The sequence below is a fragment of the Arachis ipaensis genome, chromosome B2 (assembly GCF_059453495.1).
Source record: "Arachis ipaensis isolate K30076 ecotype BB chromosome B2, ASM5945349v1, whole genome shotgun sequence".
Lineage (NCBI taxonomy): Eukaryota > Viridiplantae > Streptophyta > Magnoliopsida > Fabales > Fabaceae > Arachis > Arachis ipaensis.
Window position 1 is genome coordinate 65,148,435 of NC_142437.1, and position 20,280 is coordinate 65,168,714.

The 20,280-nt window shown below is 38.4% G+C and overlaps 3 protein-coding genes and 1 non-coding gene across 4 annotated transcripts; 1 reads left to right on the plus strand and 3 right to left on the minus strand.

Moving 5' to 3' along the window:
- Nucleotides 1–866: 866 nt before the first annotated feature.
- On the minus strand, nt 867–4,390 carry LOC107625344 (multiple organellar RNA editing factor 2, chloroplastic-like). The gene is made up of 4 exons (XM_016327965.3): nt 3,902–4,390; nt 2,612–2,709; nt 2,463–2,528; nt 867–1,342 (listed from the first exon to the last, which is right to left on the minus strand). The coding sequence occupies exons 1-4, from the start codon at nt 4,306–4,308 to the stop codon at nt 1,212–1,214; spliced, it is 702 nt and encodes a 233-aa protein (XP_016183451.2). The 5' UTR covers nt 4,309–4,390; the 3' UTR covers nt 867–1,211.
- Nucleotides 4,391–6,421: 2,031 nt separating this feature from the next.
- Nucleotides 6,422–6,796, minus strand: LOC148574182 (uncharacterized). The gene has a single exon (XM_088505865.1). It carries the CDS (start codon nt 6,794–6,796, stop codon nt 6,422–6,424), a length of 375 nt encoding a protein of 124 aa, XP_088361991.1.
- Nucleotides 6,797–6,930: 134 nt separating this feature from the next.
- On the minus strand, nt 6,931–18,399 carry LOC148574183 (uncharacterized). The gene is made up of 4 exons (XM_088505866.1): nt 18,260–18,399; nt 17,768–18,158; nt 7,777–8,304; nt 6,931–7,545 (listed from the first exon to the last, which is right to left on the minus strand). The coding sequence occupies exons 1-4, from the start codon at nt 18,397–18,399 to the stop codon at nt 6,931–6,933; spliced, it is 1,674 nt and encodes a 557-aa protein (XP_088361992.1).
- On the plus strand, nt 13,822–13,929 carry LOC148574184 (small nucleolar RNA R71). The gene has a single exon (XR_015906099.1). It is a non-coding gene; the product is annotated as a small nucleolar RNA R71 (small nucleolar RNA).
- Nucleotides 18,400–20,280: the final 1,881 nt, after the last annotated feature.

Below are 20,280 nucleotides of genomic sequence, written 5' to 3' on the forward strand. Positions count from 1 at the left end.
CTTACATCTAGGTTTTTATACAAAATTCTTCTTCTGTTTCATAATCTGTTAATTCCTTTGTGTGTTAATATTCTTTTGATTCCCTGTTCTATGTGTTAATTCTCTTCTCTGCGTTTTCTACGATCCACAATGTAGGTCCTTCTTCTATGCTCGGAGGTTTTATGGCTCTCTAGATCCTTTGAGGTTTACTGCAATCCCTCCTGACACCCTTTCTACTTCCTTCTTCCTCAATTTTTCTTAATTCTTTTGTACCTTGCTTTTCGTGTCAATTGGAGTTCTATGTCACTTGTTTTGTGATTTTTAGGTTATTTATTTGAATTCTCTATGTCACTTTCTCAGTGAGTTTTCAATCTTCATTATGAAAATTTGTTCAATTTTAGTCGTATTTTACTTTAGTTCCAACTCACTGCTGAGTTAGTTTCAAATGCTTCTAAGTGAATATTATAATTTTCATTCACGTTTGCCTTCATTCACATTCTGAATCTAATCTTGAAAGTGAATAAATCTTATCAATCTAATAAAGTGAATAAAGGAAGGACACTAAAAACATATATTTTATGTATATCTGTGTACTACTCTATCTATCAAAAATCTGTGTTTTAACAAACAAACAATGGACATATACTACCGTGTCCATGTCTCACTGTCCATCTCTCTAACGAAAACGTTGCCTTATATAACATAAAAACTAACTTCTAAATGAAAACTAGCTGCACTAACTTAATTTCCTACTGATATAAATAGCTATCCATTATTAGCTAATCCATATATCAACACAAGGGACGAAAAAAAAAAATGCAAGTTGCTAGACCAAATGCTAATTATATATCAAGACCAGGTTCAACTCAAAATAAGACCCGTCAAACTTCAAAAAACCAAGGAAAAGCACTTTTTCAGATCAAGTGTGAGCTAACAGCATAAAGATTAGAAACAGTAACATTAGACGGAGATATCTTTTATGGTCAGCATTCTGCTAAATATGAAAAGCTATTACAAAGAATAGAATCCACCTGATACGTTTCCAACTGAGTATTGTTATTTAGAACATATCTGGCCACCTAAATATATCTCTGCCTTATAACATGATGCAAACATGATTTGTTTAATTGTGTTGGCATCCAAAGGCTACAAACTGAAGCAGATTCCAATCCTTATGCAAAGCATCTACATCTCTCTCCCTCTCATCAACACTTGCTCCTTCACCTTATGCTTTATCTGCGTCGAGCATACCTTGTTCTATCATTGTATCTTGGCCTGTCTTGATGCCGTTGTGGCTGTGGCTCCACCCTTCTCTGTCTTTCAGGTGATCTCTGGACGATTTCTCCATTCACAAATAGTTCAGCTGGACCAATGCATTTGAAAATGACTATTAGCCTGAGCCATGAAACATAACATGGAGGCGAAAAGAACTCAGCTTCCACTAGTCCAGTATGTTATACTTTAATGCTAAATATAGTAATATAGAACGAGATAAACAACTGCAAAATTATCAAATCTATGGAGAATGGTGGAGAAATTTGGTGTGAATAAGATCATTAATAAGGAGTATAACAAATTCTGATATTTGAAATTCGTGCAAATACTATATTGGGGCAGACCCTGTGATTTATCAACCAACATCAGAAACAAGTAGCCTAATGAAGAGCAGTTGAAGTTAGTTAATAATTCGGCATCAGTATGATTGATGAACCAACAGAACAGGGTAGGAGTGAAATTCAATGTTAGTCCATTAGCGTTCAGAGCTAGACATTACCTAGTAAAGCCAGACTACTAATGAAGGGACAAAAAACAGTGTTATATGCAGATGAAGTAGAAAAATACTGACCGATATGGATGGTAAGATAGATAACAAAAATAATATCAACAGCTACAGGGGAGTACAAGCATAATTTCAAAATTAAAATTTTGGTAAAAAGAATCAATTGATTTCTGATTTAGGGAATCTATAAAGCAAAGCAGGACTATAGAACAGATGAAGGAAAGTTGTAAGTGGATGTGATGTGGTTTCATGTATCAACTCCAATGATTCTGCAACTACAGGATTGATGAAATGATAGTAATGATAGTGAATCTAACAAGCTAAAATGTATGTTGGCGGACTATTATAATTTGTTCAGACTAATGTCAATGCATTTCTGTATATTTAACTGTTAAAGATGACAAAAATCCTGACAATATTACGACATAAGCCAGAGTGCCAGACCTTAATAGAAGGTACAGCATTTTGGAGATGGATGTGTTCTTAAGGAACAAACTAATTGGAGCACCAGAAGCTTGTGTAACATTTCACTAGGTTTGCTAGCAGTTAGAACTCAAAGATATTCCTTACCCACCACACTAGTTTTCCAAGCCAAGTCAAATAGTAAGCTAAACATTTTATTACTTTTATGAGAACCCCAGGATGTAAAGTACAAAAAGTATAAACATACAGGAGCTCAAAATAGAAGCAGATAAACACTCACCACCATAGTCCTTGTTTTCAGGATCAACATATGAATCTGGGAGAACAAACAGAACTCCAGGCAACCCTATTAAAAGAAGAAACGGAAAGTGTAAATACAACTGCAGCAAAATGCAGTACTAATAAGGCATACACATTTCCATTACAAACCTTCCAGCTTATTAGAGGTCTCTTCATCAATCTCACATCCAAACCCGAAGTACCTCTCACATGAAACATTGTAAATCTTCTTCTTAGCTTCCTCTTCACTAAAAACCAAGAATAATGATACAACTCATTACTCGTGCAAAACTAACAACAGTGCAGTAAATCATATTGGGCATACATGCAAAATAAACAACACAAGCTACCAATATGCTAAGATAAATCATCCCCCAAAAAGAATTGAATGTTTTCTATCTTCAAGAGAGACTCATATACCAAATAATCAATTAAAACACAAAACACCAATTTTAAAAAACAAAAACAAAATACTTTTTCTATGCTTAACAGACCTGGTAAAAAACATAAAATAAAAAGGACATGTCAGTAGTAACCTATGAGCCAAAATTATATCAGAAATCCAAAAGATAGGAAATTTAACGAACCAAGAGTGATGTTTATATAGTACTTTGTTTCGTATATGTATGAGGAAACTAGCAAAATGAGGGAGATAAAGTCTTCTATAATAAAACTCATTGTGTTTATTCGAGTCTTCTATATTCGCAACTTGTTAAACATTGAACTTTTACACTACAAACCTTCCCTTTCCTCCCGTATCCTCTTAAACCCCAACTTGCAAACAACTATTAACGACACTTGTAATAGAGTATAGAAATTGATGATTCAAGTATTTGCTGTCTCTTTCTGTAATTACTGTAACTACAGTGACTAATACAACCAGAGGTCCCTTGGAATATGTTGAAGCATATGTCATTTACCATAAACCAGAGGCAAGTCCAGATTATAACAAAAACTTAAAACCGAAGCAACAAAACAGAGATAAAGATAATTCATATGCTTAAACCCAATAAAATAAAATAAATATAAACTCAATGGCAATACATAATTACATTCACAAAACTCAAAGAATAAAAAATTATCGAGAGAACAACAAATTTATTCCCTTGAAATTATGGAATTGACAATTTAGCCTTCTAAAAAAGACGAAAACAGAAACACTCATAGTCCTCTAGGCTTTATTTGGATTGTCTCTAAGACAAAACTAGATAAGAAACACACAAACTATAGATAGAAAATCCAAAGGCAACTGTAAAGGTCAGGGTACATAAATGCAAACGCAAAGGCAACTGTAAAGATAAATAATGTTTTACAAAATGCTCCAATTTCATTCAAACTAAGTTTTGGCACATTTTGTCAAACAACATTCAAACTCAAGATTATTCAAATTTCAGCTACAACAAAGAAATTAAAACAAATATATCAAAAAATCAGCAATACCTTCCAAGGACCTTGGCGAGGGTCTGAATGTAGCAATCGATCATCTGTTGCTTGGTGGCACCCTCGCCACCGGGCTTGTCCATGACGATCAGCCAATGTTCGTAATCGCACCCTGGGAACAGCGGGGCCATGTCGGTGGGCGGCCGCTCGCTGAAGTTGGAACCCGACGAGCTGTTGTTCAGCGGCGAGTAAGCCAAGTTCTCAGCGGCGCGGTTGGCATTGCAGCGGACGGCGGTAAAGCGGGCGGCAACGGGAGGGAGGGAGCGACAGAGGGCGGCGGCAGCGGGGTTGTGACGACGGGCGAGGATGAGGGTTGGGAGCGGAGGGGCGGCAGTGGAGTGAAGGCAGCGTGGAAGGAGGAAAGAGAAGCGAAGGGAGCAGACAGACAGTGATCTTGCCATCGCCATGGTTGAAATAACCACTATGGATGGTATGAAGTGATATATCAGATATTATGAAGAGTAGAAACGGAAGTGGAAACACCGAAGCAGAAATTGGGGATTTTACTTTATTTATTTATATATTTAATAAAGTATTAAAAAATAAATTTAAAAAAATTTTAAATAATAACAAAAATATTTTTAAAAGCTTAAAATCATTAAAATGATCTCAAAAAATTTTAAAGAATTACAAAATAACTAAATATTGGAAATTGGATTTTGATGTCGCTTATTACGAGTATATATAATTAATGGTTAAATTATTTCTTTAAAGATGAATTATTTTATTAAATTTAATTCTAAAATATTTTATCAATTAAATCATTTCAAGATTACAAATTAAATAATAATCTCTTTCTATCATTTCATTCACAATTTTCTCAACGATTAATGATATAAAATATTAATTGTGACAACTAGCATGTGTAATTAAACACTTACCAATAAAAATGAGTTTAACACGCCATGTCATAGTTATTTTAATAATTTTAATTTTTAAAAATTAAAAATAAAAAGTTAGACCTTTTACTTTTTTTAATTTTTCTTAATTATAATTATTGAGTTTTTTATTTCTCTATTTGTTTATGTTGTCGTATCTATATCACTTCTTTCTCTGCTCAATGATACACTTGACTTCTCTTTCCACTAGAAGAATTTCTACCGATCTTTATTTATTTATTTTTTTTTTGAATAAGAGAGCTCAATACAAAAAAGTAGAGCAACAACCAGATCGAAACTACAACATGAACAAGTAGGAAAAAAAACTTTTTTAATGTCATCTCCGGCATAACCATCAACAACAAAAAGGATCTAAACTACTCCATTCTCTAACACTGTTTAAAGATTTCTGGAATACCTCATCTGCACTCCCTTCCTTGTTATTAAAAATCCAACAGTTCCTTTCTAGTCAAGTGTTCCAAATAACTGAAAAGAAACAAATAAGCCATTTGTTGCGCTCTACCTTTCTGTTAGCAACACCTGTCCAACTCTCAAAGTGTTCTTTTAGTGAGCTCGGAATAGTCCACGATCTCCTAAATTCAAGTAGCCATTAACACTACACCTGCCAAGTAAACTCGCAACCCAGAAACAAATGATGAGTATGTTCAACTTCTTTATTACACAAAACGCACATGTTATCACCTTAACTAATAATTCCCAATCTAAGTAGCCTTTCTTTAGTATTCACTCTTCCTATCAGTGTAAACCAAATAAATAGTTCCACTCGTGGCGACACCAAACTTTTCCATAGGGTTCTTGTGAAACTGTAGCTGGTTATGTCCTCCGGGAGCGATTCTGGTTGTACTACCTGCACAAAAGAGTTAGTTGAAAATATACCTTCTTTATCAAACTTCCAAAAAATTCTGGCTTGCTTATCATGTGCCAGCTTTACAGTTCTTAACATCTCATGCAATTGAACCACTAAATCGAACTCCCATTGGTATAAGTCTCGCCTCCACTGGAAATTCCAGATCCACTCTCGCCCATCCCAGAACCCACAATCCCCTATAACTGATCCTTTTTGGTTTGAAATGGAGAAAAGCCTCAGAAAACTCATCTTTAACGGACCACTTTGTAGCCAGATATCCTCTCAAAATCGAGTCCGCCTTTCGTCCCCCACCTCCATAGACAACTCCGCAATCATCTTATCCTTCATAGCACTATCCTTGAACTGCAGTTGACAGATATCCTTACATGGACCCCCTTTAGTAGGTAATGTTTGAGCATATAACATCACACTGGGGCTTAAATCATAGCAAGAGCACACCACCTTCTTCCATAAAGGACATTCTTCTTTTGAAAAGTGCCACCACCACTTGAATAGTAGTGCAGTGTTTCTGACCACGGCATCACCTACTCCCAATCCACCCAATTTTTTAGGGGCTTGAACCATCTCCCACTTAACTAGCGCCAAACCATTCCTGCCTTCCTCCTTACTCCACAGGAATCTTCTCTGCAGCAATATCAACTTTTCTGCCACTGCCTTTGACATCTTATACAGACTCAAGTAGTATACCGGCAAGCTATTTAACATAGATTTAATAAGGACCAGCTTACTCGCTTTATTGAGGACCTTTGCCTTCTACAGGCTGAGCTTCTCCTCCACCTTGTCAATTATCAGTTTCCAGATCCTGACCAATCTTGGGTTCGCTCCTAAAGGAATGCCAAGATATCTGAATGGGAGGCAGGCCTCCTTGCACCCCAACAAGTTGCACATGTTGTACGTCCACTGCTGTTCACAGTTGATTGGAATTAAACTTGATTTATCAAAATTAATGGTTAACCCCGACATCACCTCAAAGCACCTTAGCAATCTGGCATAGTTTCTGATGGTCTCCTCTTCTGGTGGACAGAACAATATAGTGTCATCTGCGAACTGGAGGTGTGACAACTCTATATTGTCCTTACCAACTAGCAGCGGCACAATACATCTGTTCCTGACTGCCTCCCCTACCATCTGGGCAGAACATCAACCACTAGAACAAACAAGAACGGAGACAGCGGGTCACCTTGTCTCAAACCCCTCTCCATCTTAAAAAGTTTAGATGGTGAGCCATTTACCGGGATCGACATAGACGCTGTGCCAACACACTATTTGACCCATTCCCTCCATTTCCAGGCAAAGCCCATCTTCTGTAGTACAATGTCCACAAAGCTCCATTTAACCCGATCATAAGCCTTCTGAAAGTCTAGTGTGATGATTGCCACTTTCTTCCTTCTTGTCTTCAGCCATTGCACTGTTTCGCAAGCAATAAGAGCCACATCATGTATGTTCCGACCCTTCACAAAGGCGCTCTGCGTCTCCCCCACTAGACCTGGCATGACTGTTCTCATCCTCCTAACCATCACTTTTGAAATCACTTTGTAAACACAACCTACCATGCTGATCGGCCGGAGGTCCTTAATCTCCTTGGCTCCAGTGTACTTAGGTGCAAGAGCCACCCAAGTAATATTGGTGTCAGAAGGCAGCCTTGAAGATCGAAAGAAATCCATAACCGCTTTGGTAAACTCTGTACCAATCTCACCCCAGCACTTCTTAACAAAATTCATGTTATACCCATCACTTCCTGGTGCTTTGGATGACTCACAATCCCAAATAGCCTCTCGAATCTCCTCCGATGTCGGTAATCTCTCCAACGCTATGGATTCCTCTTCATAAATCCTTTTTACCAGTCCGTCCCTAAACTCCACCACCAGTGATCTCTCCTGGTGATATAAATCTTTATAAAAATCTCTGATAGCAATCTTGATCCGAGCTTGATTTCTTATCAACCTTCCGTTGATCATCAGGGCATCAATTCTATTGTTCCTCCTTCTTGCCGATGCCAAGTTATGAAAGTACCTAGTATTTTTATCCATATCCTTTGCATGCTTGGAGCGCGACATCTGCTTCTAGTGTATTTCCTTTCTCATATACCACTGCTTGCAACAGCTTACTATAGCCTTCCTTCTAGCCTCCGTTGTATCATCATAAACTCTATTTCCTGCCAACTCATCTATCTTCCTGGTCTCCTCCTCGAATTGATGAATTTTCTTATCCATGTTACCAAATTTGTCCTTATGCCATTTTCCCAAAGGCACCGTAAGAGCCTTCAGCTTATCCATGAATTGCACCTCACCAAGATTCCTCCATTCCTCTTTGACCATTCTTAGAAAGCCTTCATGCGTGAACCAGGAATCTAAGCTTCGAAAAGGACGCAGACCACCTCTGCACATGGTATTCTGAACTATAATTGGACAGTGATCTGATAGGCCTCTTGGACCCCCTTTTAACCGAACCTCTGGAAACTCTTCTGTCCATTCAACACTGACTAGAACTCTATCAATACGACTGCATGAGCAGCCTCTAAACCATGTATATTTGCAATCAGTCAAAGGTAAGTCCACTAACTGCATATCTTGAACCCAACTCTTAAAATCTTCAGCTGACGCGGTTAATCTGTCCTGACCTTTCCTCTCTTCAACCTGTATAACTGGTAATGCGAAATTGTTATTCTGAGGTTGTAAAATTTGTTGTTCGTTCTCTCCCTGGCAATGGCGCCAACAACCGGTGCACAATACCATGGTCTAGGCATAACTTCACAACTTCGCACAACTAACCAGCAAGTGCACTGAGTCGTCCAAGTAATAAAACCTTACGTGAGTAAGGGTCGATCCCACGGAGATTGTTGGTATGAAGCAAGCTATGGTCACCTTGTAAATCTCAGTCAGGCGGATATCAAATGGTTATGGAGTTTTCGAATAATAATAATATATAAACAGAAAATAAAGATAGAAATACTTATGTAATTCATTGGTGAGAATTTCAGATAAGCGTATAGAGATGCTTTCGTTCTTCTGATCCTCTGCTTTCCTACTGTCTTCATCCAATCCTTCCTACTCTTTTCCATGGCAAGCTTTCTGTAAGGGCATCACCGTTGTCAATGGCTACATCCCATCCTCTCTGTGAAAATGGTCCAAATGCTCTATGACGGCATGGCTAATCATCTGGAGGCTCTCGATCATACTGGAATAGGATTTACTATCCTTTTGCGTCTGTCACTACGCCCAGCACTCGCGAGTTTGAAGTTCGTCACAGCCATCCCTTCCCAGATCCTACTCGGAATACCACAGACAAAGTTTAGACTTTCCGGATCTCAGGAATGGCCATCCATGGGTTCTAACTTATACCACGAGGATTCTAATATCTCGGACTCGGTCCCCTGTATTAGATATCCAAGAGATATTCATTCTAGCTTGTTGCATGTAGAACGGAAGTGTTTGTCAGGCACACGTTTGTGAGTGAGAATGATGATGAGCATCACATAATCATCACATTCATCATGTTCTTGGGAACGAATGGATATCTTAGAAGCGGAATAAGTTGAATTGAATAGAAAATAGTAGTACTTTGCATTAAATCATGAGGAACAGCAGAGCTCCACACCTTAATCTATGGAGTGTAGAATCTCTACCGTTGAAAATACATAAGTGATGAAGGTTAAGGCATGGCCGAGAGGCCAGCCCCCAAACGTGATCAATAGATCAAAAGATACAATCCAGGATGATCCAAAGATGTCTAATACAATAGTAAAATGTCCTATTTATACTAAACTAGTTACTAGGGTTTACAGAAGTAAGTAATTGATGCATAAATCCACTTCCGGGGCCCACTTGGTGTGTGCTTGGGCTGAGCTTTAATGTTGCACGTGTAGAGGCTTCTTCTGGAGTTGAACGCTAAGTTGTAACGTGTTTTTGGTGTTCAACTCTGGTTCGTGACGTGTTTCTGGTGTTTAACTCCAGACTGCAGCGTAGAACTGGCGTTCAACGCCCATTTGCGTCATCTAAACTCGGCCAAAGTATGGACTATTATATATTTCTAGAAAGCCCTGGATGTCTACTTTCCAATGCATTTGGAAGCGCGTCATTTTGAGTTCTGTAGCTCAAGAAAATCTACTTTGAGTGCAGGGAGGTCAGAATCCAACAGCATCAGCAGTCCTTCTTCAACCTCTGAATCTGATTTTTGCTCAAGTCCCTCAATTTCAGCCAGAAAATACCTGAAAATACAGAAAAACACACAAACTCATAGTAAAGTCCAGAAATGTGAATTTAACATAAAAACTAATGAAAACATCCCTAAAAGTAACTAGATTCTACTAAAAACATACTAAAAACAATGCCAAAAAGCGTATAAATTATCCGCTCATCACAACACCAAACTTAAATTGTTGCTTGTCCCCAAGCAACTGAAAATCAAATAGGATAAAAAGAAGAGAATATACTATAAATTCTAAACTATCAATGAAACATAGCTCCAATCAGATGAGCGGGACTTGTAGCTTTTTGCCTCTTGAATAGTTTTGGCATCTCACTTTATCCATTGAAGTTCAGAATGATTGGCATCTATAGGAACTTCAGAGTTCAGATAGTGTTATTGACTCTCCTAGTTCAGTATGTTGATTCTTGAACACAGCTACTTTATGAGTCTTGGCCGTGGCCCTAAGCACTTTGTTTTCCAGTATTACCACCGGATACATAAATGCCACAGACACATAATTGGGTGAACCTTTTCAGATTATGACTCAGCTTTGCTAAAGTCCCCAATTAGAGGTGTCCATGGTTCTTAAGCACACTCTTCTTTTGCTTTGGACCTTGACTTTAACCGCTCAGTCTCAAGTTTTCACTTGACACCTTCACGCCACAAGCACATGGTTAGGGACAGCTTGGGGTAGCCGCTTAGGCCAGGATTTTATTCCTTTAGGCCCTCCTATCCACTGATGCTCAAAGCCTTGGGATCCTTTTTATTTACCCTTGCCTTTTGGTTTTAAGGGTTATTGGCTTTTTGCTCTTGCCTTTTGGTTTTAAGAGCTTTTGGCTTCTTCTGCTTGCTTTTTCTTTTTCTTTCTATTTTTTTTCGCTATTTTTTTTCTTTTCTATTTTTTTTCTGCAAGCTTTTGTATTCACTGCTTTTTCTTGCTTCAAGAATCATTTTTATGATTTTTCAGATTATCAAATAACATGTCTCCTGTTCATCATTCTTTCAAGAGCCAACATATTTAACATTCTTAAACAACAACTTCAAAAGACATATGCACTGTTCAAGCATTCATTCAGAAAACAAAAAGTATTGTCTCCACATCAATATAATTAAACTAAGTTCAAGGATAAATTCGAAACTCATGTACTTCTTGTTCTTTTGAATTAAAACATTTTTCATTTAAGAGAGGTGATGGATTCATATTCACTACTTTAAGGCATAGACACTTAGACATTAATGATCATGTAATAAAGACACAAACATAGATAAACATTTAACATAAAGACAACGAAAAACAGAGAATTTAAGAACAAGGAATGAGTCCACCTTAGTGATGGTGGCGTTTTCTCCTTGAGGAACCAATGATGTCCTTGAGCTCTTCTATGTCTCTTCCTTGTCTCTGTTGCTTGATCCCTAGTGATTTTGGTGCTACTATCCTTAGTTGCTCCCAATAATTGTGTGGGGGAAAATGTATCCCTTGGGGTATCTCAGGGATCTCTTAATTTGCAGCCAAATGTTCTACCACTGAGCTATAGATCCTTTACATGAATCTCTCCATCTCCCATGACTTAGAGGTGGAAGCTTTTGTCTTCCCTTTTCTCTTCTCTTTTTTTTTTTCTTTTTGAGGTTTCTCTGGCCTTAGGTGCCATCAATGGTTATGGAAAATCAAAATAAGCAATGCTTTTACCACACCAAACTTAGAATGTTGCTCGCCCTCGAGTAGGAGAAGAAAGAATAGATGAAGAAGATGTGGAAGAAACTAGGATTATGAGGAGGGAAGGTGGGGATCCTGTGGGATCCACAGATCCTGAGATGATCCTGTGAGATTCACAGATCTTGAGGTGTCAAGGATTTACATCCCTGCACCAATTAGGCATGTAAAATGCCTTTGCATGCAATTCTGGCGTTTAAACGCCGAACTGATGCTTGTTCTGGGCGTTCAACGCCCAGATGCAGCATGTTTCTGGCGTTGAATGCCAGTTCTATGCTTGTTTCTGGTGTTCAGCGCCAGATCCATGCTCTGTTCTGGCATTGAACGCCAGCCAGATGCTCCTTACTGGCGTTTAAACGCCAATAAGATCCTCCTCCAGGGTGTGATTTTTCTTCTGTTGTTTTTGATTCTGTTTTTAATTTTTTGATTTATTTTGTGACTCCACATGATCATGAACCTAATAAGACATGAAAAAAAACAATAAAATTAGATAAATAAAAATTGGGTTGCCTCCCAACAAGCGCTTCTTTAATGTCAATAGCTTGACAGTGGGCTCTCATGGAGCCTCACAGATGTTCAGAGCATTGTTGAGACTCCCCAACACCAAACTTAGAGTTTGGATATGGGAGTTCAACACCAAACTTAGAGTTTGGTTGTGGCCTCCCAACACCAAACTTAGAGTTTGACTGTGGGGGCTCTGGTTGACTCTGCAGTGGGAGAAGCTTACTGTGCCTTTTTTCCATGTTTACAGAAGGATAACCTTGAGTTGTAAACACAAGGGAGTCCTCATTCAATTGAAGGACTAATTCACCTCTGTTAACATCAATCACAGCTCTTGCTGTGGCTAGGAAGGGTCTTCCAAGGATGACGGATTCATCCTCATCCTTCCCAGTATCTAGGATTATAAAATCAGCAGGGATGTAAAGGCCTTCAACCTTCACTAACATGTCCTCTACTTGTCCATAAGCCTGTTTCCTGGAATTGTCTGCCATCTCTAATGAGATTTTAGCAGCTTGTACCTCAAAGATTTCCAGTTTCTCCATTACAGAGAGTGGCATGAGGTTTATCCCTGACCCAAGGTCACATAGAGTCTTCTCAAAGGTCATGGTGCCTATGGTACAAGGTATTAGGAACTTTCCAAGATCCTGTTTCTTCTGAGGCAATCTCAGTTGATCCAATACATTTAGTTCATTGGTGAACAGGGGAGGTTCATCTCCCCAAGTCTTATTACCAAATAAATTGGCATTCAGCTTCATGATTGCACCAAGGAACTTGGCAACTTGTTCTTTAGTAACATCCTCATTCTCTTCAGAAGAAGAATAATCATCAGAGCTCATAAAGGGCGTAAGGAGGTTCAATGGAATCTCTATGGTCTCTAGATGAGCCTCAGAGTCCTTTAGTTCCTTAGAGGGAAACTCCTTATTGATCACTGGACGTCCCAGGAAGTCTTCCTCACTGGGATTCACGTCCTCAACCTCCCTTACAGGTTCGGCCATGGTAATTAATTCAATGGCCTTGCACTCTCCTTTTGGATTCTCTTCTGTATTGCTTGGGAGAGTACTAGGGGGTTTTCAGTGATTCTTTTACTCAGCTGGCCCACTTGTGCTTCCAAATTTCTAATGGAGGACCTTGTTTCATTCATGAAACTCATAGTGGCCTTAGATAGATCAGAGACTAAATTTGCTAAATTAGAGATATTTTGTTCAGAGTTCTCTGTTTGTTGCTGAGTGGATGATAGAAAAGGCTTGCTATTGCTAAACCTGTTTCTTCCACCATTATTAAAGCCTTGTTGAGGCTTTTGATCCTTCCATGAGAAATTTGGGTGATTTCTCCATGAGGGATTATAGGTGTTTCCATAGGGTTCACCCATGTAATTTACCTCTGCTATTGCAGGGTTTTCAGGATCATAAGCTTCTTTTTCAGAAGATGCCTCTTGAGTACTGTTGGATGCAGCTTGCATTCCATTCAGACTCTGAGAAATCATATTGACTTGCTGAGTCAATATTTTATTCTGAGCCAATATGGCACTCAGAGTATCAATTTCAAGAACTCCCTTCTTCTGAGGCATCCCATTACTCACAGGATTCCTCTCAGAAGTGTACATGAACTGGTTATTAGCAACCATGTTAATGAGTTCTTGAGCTTCTGCAGGCATTTTTTTTAGGTGAATGGATCCACCTGCAGAAGTATCCAATGACATCTTAGCTAATTCAGACAGACCATCATAGAATATATCCAGGATGGTCCATTCTGAAAGCATGTCAGAAGGACACTTTTTGGTCAGTTGCTTGTATCTCTCCCAAGCTTCATAGATGGATTCACATTCTTTCTGTCTGAAGGTTTGAACATCCACTCTAAGCTTGCTCAGCTTTTGAGGAGGAAAGAACTTGGCTAAGAAAGCCGTGACCAGCTTATCCCAAGAGTTCAGGCTATCTTTGGGTTGAGAGTCCAACCACACTCTAGCTCTGTCTCTTACAGCAAAAGGGAAAAGTATGAGCCTGTAGACTTCAGGATCTACTCTATTAGTCTTAACAGTATCACAGATCTGCAAGAATTCAGTTAAGAACTGAAAAGGATCTTCAGATGGAAGTCCATGAAACTTGCAGTTTTGTTGCATTAGAGAAACTAATTGAGGTTTAAGCTCAAAATTGTTTGCTCCAATGGTAGGAATTGAGATGCTTCTTCCATGTAAATTGGAATTAGGTGCAGTAAAGTCACCAAGCATCCTCCTTGCATTATTATTATTTTCGGCTGCCATATCCTCTTCTTGTTCGAAAATTTCTGTAAGGTTATCTCTGGATTGTTGTATTTTAGCTTCTCTTAGTTTTCTTTTCAGAGTCCTTTCAGGTTCAGGGTCTGCTTCAACAAGAATGTTCTTGTCCTTGCTCCTGCTCATATGAAAAAGAGGGGATAGAATAATAATAATAATAGAGATCCTTTTTGCCCAAGTATAGAGGTTCCCTTATGTGAGTATAAGAAAAGAAGAAGAGAAAATCTGAACTCAGAGAGAGAGGGGGTTCAGATTTTTGGTGAGTGAGGGAGAGATGTTAGTAGATGAATAAATAAATAGAAGGAGATGAGAGAGAATGATTTTCAAAAATTAGGAATAAAATCAAATTAACATTAAAAATTAAAACAATTAGTTAATTAAAAAGAATTTTTGAAAAAGAGGGAAGATATTTTCGAAAATTAGAGAGAGAGAGTTAGTTAGGTAGTTTTGAAAAAGATAAGAAACAAACAAAAAGTCAATTAGTTAGTTGACAAAGATTTGAAAATCAATTTTGAAAAGATAAGAAGATAAGAAGTTAGAAAAGATATTTGAAAATCAAATTTTTTGAATAAGATAAGATTTTTTTTTAAAAAAAGATATGATAGGAAGATATGATTAGAATTAGTTTTGAAAAAGATTTGATTTTTTAAAATCACAATTAATGACTTGATTCACAAGAAATCACAAGATATGATTCTAGAACTTAAAGTTTGAATCTTTCTTAACAAGCAAGTAACAAACTTGAAATTTTTGAATCAAAACATTAATTGTTGATGATATTTTCGAAAATTATAATATAAAATTAAGAAAAAGATTTTTTGAAAAATATTTTTAAAATTTTTGAAAATAAATAAGAAAAATGAAAAAGATTTGATTTTTGAAAAAGATTTTGAAAAAGATAAGATTTTTAAATTGAAAATTTGATTTGACTCATAAGAAACAACTAAATTTTAGAAATTTTTGAAAAAGTCAACTCAAATTTTTGAATTTTATGAGTGAAAAAGGGGAAGATATTTTTTTGATTTTTGAATTTTTAATGATGAAAGAGAAAAACATGAAAAAGACTCAATGCATGGAAATTATGGATCAAAACAATGAATGCATGCAAGAATACTATGAATATCAAGATGAACACCAAGAACACTTTGAAGATCATGATGAACATCAAGAACATATTTTTGAAAAATTTTATATGCAAAGAAAACATGCAAGACACCAAACTTAAAAATCTGACTCAAGACTCAAATAAGAAACACAAAATATTTTTAATTTTTTTATGATTTTCTAAATTTTTTTTGGATTTTTCGAAAATTATATGAAAAAGAAAAAATAAGGATTCCAAAATTTTTAATATGAATTCCAGGAATCTTATGCTCTTTAGTCTAAAGCTCCAATCTGAGGGTTAGACATGGCTTAATAGCCAGTCAAGCTTTAGCATGTAAATCAGGTGGATCAGGAACAGCAGCAGGTGGATTAGCAACAACTAGCTTGCTCTTGATAATGTTGGGTTGGAAGCCCCAGTCCAAATAAATTTAGACATGGCTTTACAGCCAGCCAGGCTTCAACATGCTTCATGAAACACTAGAATTCACTCTTAAAAATTATGAAATAATTTTCGAAAACAAAGGGAAAATTTTTGAAAGACTTTTGAAAAATTTTTTTTTTGAAAAATTTTTGAAAATAAAATAAGAAGAAAATTACCCAATCTGAGCAACACGATGAACCGTCAGTTGTCCAAACTCAAACAATCCCCGGCAACGGCACCAAAAACTGGTGCACAATACCATGGTCTAGGCATAACTTCACAACTTCGCACAACTAACCAGCAAGTGCACTGGGTCATCCAAGTAATAAAACCTTACGTGAGTAAGGGTCGATCCCACAGAGATTGTTGGTATGAAGCAAGCTATGGTCACCTTGTAAATCTCAGTCAGGCGGATATCAAATGGTTATGGAGTTTTCGGATAATAATAATAAATAAACAGAAAATAAAGATAGAAATACTTATGTAATTCATTGGTGAGAATTTCAGATAAGTGTATAGAGATGCTTTCGTTCTTCTGATCCTCTGCTTTCCTACTGTCTTCATCCAATCCTTCCTACTCCTTTCCATGGCAAGCTTTCTGTAAGGGCACACCGTTGTCAATGGCTACATCCCATCCTCTCTGTGAAAATGGTCCAAATGCTCTGTCACGGCATGGCTAATCATCTGGAGGTTCTCGATCATACTGGAATAGGATTTACTATCCTTTTGCGTCTGTCACTACGCCCAGCACTCGCGAGTTTGAAGTTCGTCACAGCCATCCCTTCCCAGATCCTACTCGGAATACCATAGACAAGGTTTAGACTTTTCGAATCTCAGGAATGGCCATCCATGGGTTCTAACTTATACCACGAGGATTCTAATATCTCGGACTCGGTCCCCTGTATTAGATATCCAAGAGATATTCATTCTAGCTTGTTGCATGTAGAACGGAAGTGTTTGTCAGGCACACGTTCGTGAGTGAGAATAATGATGAGCGTCACATAATCATCACATTCATCATGTTCTTAGGAACGAATGGATATCTTAGAAGCGGAATAAGTTGAATTGAATAGAAAACAGTAGTACTTTGCATTAAATCATGAGGAACAGCAGAGCTCCACACCTTAATCTATGGAGTGTAGAAACTCTACCGATGAAAATACATAAGTGATGAAGGTTCAGGCATGGCCGAGAGGCCAGCCCCCAAACGTGATCAATAGATCAAAGGATACAATCAAGGATGATCCAAAGATGTCTAATATAATAGTAAAAAGTCCTATTTATACTAAACTAGTTACTAGGGTTTACAGAAGTAAGTAATTAATGCATAAATCCACTTCCGGGGCCCATCTTGGTGTGTGCTTGGGTTGAGCTTTAATTTTGCACGTGTAGAGGCTTCTTCTGGAGTTGAACACCAAGTTGTAACGTGTTTTTGGCGTTCAACTCTGGTTCGTGACGTGTTTCTGGCGTTTAACTCCAGACTGCAGCGTAGAACTGGCGTTCAACGCCCATTTGTGTCGTCTAAACTCGGCCAAAGTATGGACTATTATATATTGCTGGAAAGCCCTGGATGTCTACTTTCCAATGAAATTAGAAGTGCACCATTTTGAGTTCTGTAGCTCCATAAAATCCACTTTGAGTGCAGGGAGGTCAGAATCCAACAGCATCAGCAGTCCTTCTTCAACCTCTGAATCTGATTTTTGCTCAAGTCCCTCAATTTCAGCCAGAAAATACCTGAAAATACAGAAAAATACACAAACTCATAGTAAAGTCCAGAAATGTGAATTTAACATAAAAACTAATGAAAACATCCCTAAAAGTAACTAGATTCTACTAAAAACATACTAAAAACAATGCCAAAAAGCGTATAAATTATCCGCTCATCAATAACCTCATTAAAGTCACCCATATAGCATATCGGGACTTGACATAAGCAGCTATAAAGCTCAGTTCCTCCCACACAGCAAGTTTTTCCATTCTATTATGAGCACCATATACCAAACAGAAAGCGCAATGAAATTCATTTTTTAACAGGACTCCTTCAACACAGAGCCATCTCTCCCTTTTATAACAGTTATTCATTCTGAACAGCATGTCATCCCACATTAACAGGAGACCCCCAGACGTGCCTTCCGATCCTACAAACTCCCACCCCACAGCATCGCTCCCCCAGATTCGTACTACATCAAACTTAGTCACAGCTTGCATTTTAGACTCAACCAAACCTAGCATATTCAGTTTCTGTTTCTTTTTTAGCTCTTTGACTATACTCAACTTCCCAACCCCTCCTAACCTCCTAACATTCCAAGAGCTAAAAATCATAATAAAACTTTGTTACACACCTTTTTTAATTTTTTTGGTCTACACCTTCGAGCCTTTTCTTTTTGCTTTGCCAACCTCCTCTTCTGAGCTAGTGCTTCATTCTGTTCTTGTAAAATTGCCATTATATCATGTTCTTCGTTGTACTGCACTGCTCCGGATTCAACTGCCAGTTCCCATGCCCTTTTATTTTCGAGCATCTGCTCTTCTCTATCCATAGCGTTCCCACCGCAAATCTCATGTTGTATCGAGCCAATATCCACAGTCGCCCCATTCTCGTCCCTACCTTCAACATCCTAGTGTCCCACTTCAATATCACTGTCCACCCCATTCTCGTCGGTTCCCTCATCAAGTCTCGCAGTATCCAGTGCCATGTCGTCCCCTAGTGGTGAATCTTCACCATTTCCAAGGAGTCCAACCCGCAAGCCCAGGACGTCCTTCCCCATCACCGTATCCATCTCCTTGCTGAACCCACCGCGCACGTCTTCCCCGAAGAGACTAAACCTTACCTTCGCCGACAATGAGATATTATGGTGTACTGGATGCATCTCACTGCCGCTTAATGTTTCTTTTCCAGTCGCCCAATTACCCGCTACAAGGCCTGCAGTGACTCGATCCACGCAGCCGCCTTCTTGCTCATCAGCTCGATTGTCATCTTCCAACCCAGCCACCCAGCTTTCGGCCACCAGACCTGTAACTTCGCATTCAACACCGCCGCGTTCTTGCTTGCCGGCTCGGTGGTCGCCTAAAATGCGAAATTGTTACTCTGAGGTTGTAAAATTTGTTGTTTGTTCTCTCCCTGGCAATGGCGCCAACAACTGGTGCACAATACCATGGTCCAAACATAACTTCACAACTTTGCACAACTAACCAGCAAGTGCACTGGGTCGTCCAAGTAATAAAACCTTACGTGAGTAAGGGTCGATCCCACGGAGATTGTTGGTATGAAGCAAGCTATGGTCATCTTGTAAATCTCAGTCAGGCAGATATCAAATGGTTATGGAGTTTTCGAATAATAATAATAAATAAATAGAAAATAAAGATAGAAATACTTATGTAAATCATTGGTGAGAATTTCAGATAAGCGCATAGAGATGCTTTCGTTCCTCTGAACCTCTGCTTTCTTGCTGTCTTCATCCAATTAATCCTACTCCTTTCCATGGCAAACTTTATGTAAGGGCATCACCGTTGTCAATGGCTACATCCCATCCTCTCTGTGAAAATGGTCCAATGCACTGTCACTGCATGGCTAATCATCTGGAGGTTCCCGATCATACTGGAATATGATTTACTATCCTTTTGCGTCTGTCACTATACCCAGCACTCGCGAGTTTGAAGCTCGTCACAGTCATTCAATCCCTGAATCCTACTCGGAATACCACAGACAAGGTTTAGACTTTTCGGATTCTCATGAATGCCGCCATCAATCTAGCTTATACCACGAAGATTCTGATTAAGAGATCCAAGAGATACTCATTCAATCTAAGGTGGAACGGAAGTGGTTGTCAGGCACGCGTTCGTGGGGGAATGATGATGATTGTCATGTTCATCACATTCATATTGAAGTACGAATGAATATCTTAGAAGCGGAATAAGTTGAATTGAATAGAAAAATAGTAGTACTTTGTATTAATTCATGAGGAACAGCAGAGCTCCACACCTTAATCTATGGAGTGTAGAAACTCTACTGTTTGAACATACATAAGAGATAAAGGTTTAGGCATGACCGAATGGCCAGCCCCCAAACGTGATCAATATGATCTAAAGATGAACTAAAAATCATAAGATGTGATCCGAAGATGAAAATACAATAGTAAAAAGTCCTATTTATACTAAACTAGCTACTAGGGTTTACAGAAGTAAGTAATTGATGCATAAATCCACTTCCGGGGCCCACTTGGTGTGTGCTTGGGCTGAGCTTGAAGTTTACAGGTGCAGAGGCTTCTTCTGGAGTTGAACGCCAAGTTGTAACGTGTTTTTGGCGTTCAACTCTGGTTTGTGACGTGTTTCTGGCGTTTAACTCCAGACTGCAGCATAGAACTGGCGTTCAACGCCCTTTTGCATCGTCTAAACTCGGCCAAAGTATGGACTATTATATA

What these genes read in the sequence shown, in the direction of transcription:
- LOC107625344 (XM_016327965.3), bottom strand. Translation starts at nt 4,308, where the DNA reads ATGGCGATGGCAAGATCACTGTCTGTCTGCTCCCTTCGCTTCTCTTTC. An exon ending in GACCTCTAATAAGCTGGAAG is followed by an intron (nt 2,529 to 2,611) that starts GTTTGTAATGGA and finishes TTCTTTTAATAG; the next exon opens with GGTTGCCTGGAGTTCTGTTT. An exon ending in TGAAAACAAGGACTATGGTG is followed by an intron (nt 1,343 to 2,462) that starts GTGAGTGTTTAT and finishes GCATTGGTCCAG; the next exon opens with CTGAACTATTTGTGAATGGA.
- LOC148574183 (XM_088505866.1), bottom strand. Translation starts at nt 18,399, where the DNA reads ATGGATAGAGAAGAGCAGATGCTCGAAAATAAAAGGGCATGGGAACTG. An exon ending in AGTCCCGATATGCTATATGG is followed by an intron (nt 8,305 to 17,767) that starts GTGACTTTAATG and finishes CCAGTTATACAG; the next exon opens with GTTGAAGAGAGGAAAGGTCA. An exon ending in AGGCTAGAAGGAAGGCTATA is followed by an intron (nt 7,546 to 7,776) that starts GTAAGCTGTTGC and finishes TTATATCACCAG; the next exon opens with GAGAGATCACTGGTGGTGGA.
- LOC148574182 (XM_088505865.1), bottom strand. Translation starts at nt 6,796, where the DNA reads ATGGTAGGGGAGGCAGTCAGGAACAGATGTATTGTGCCGCTGCTAGTT.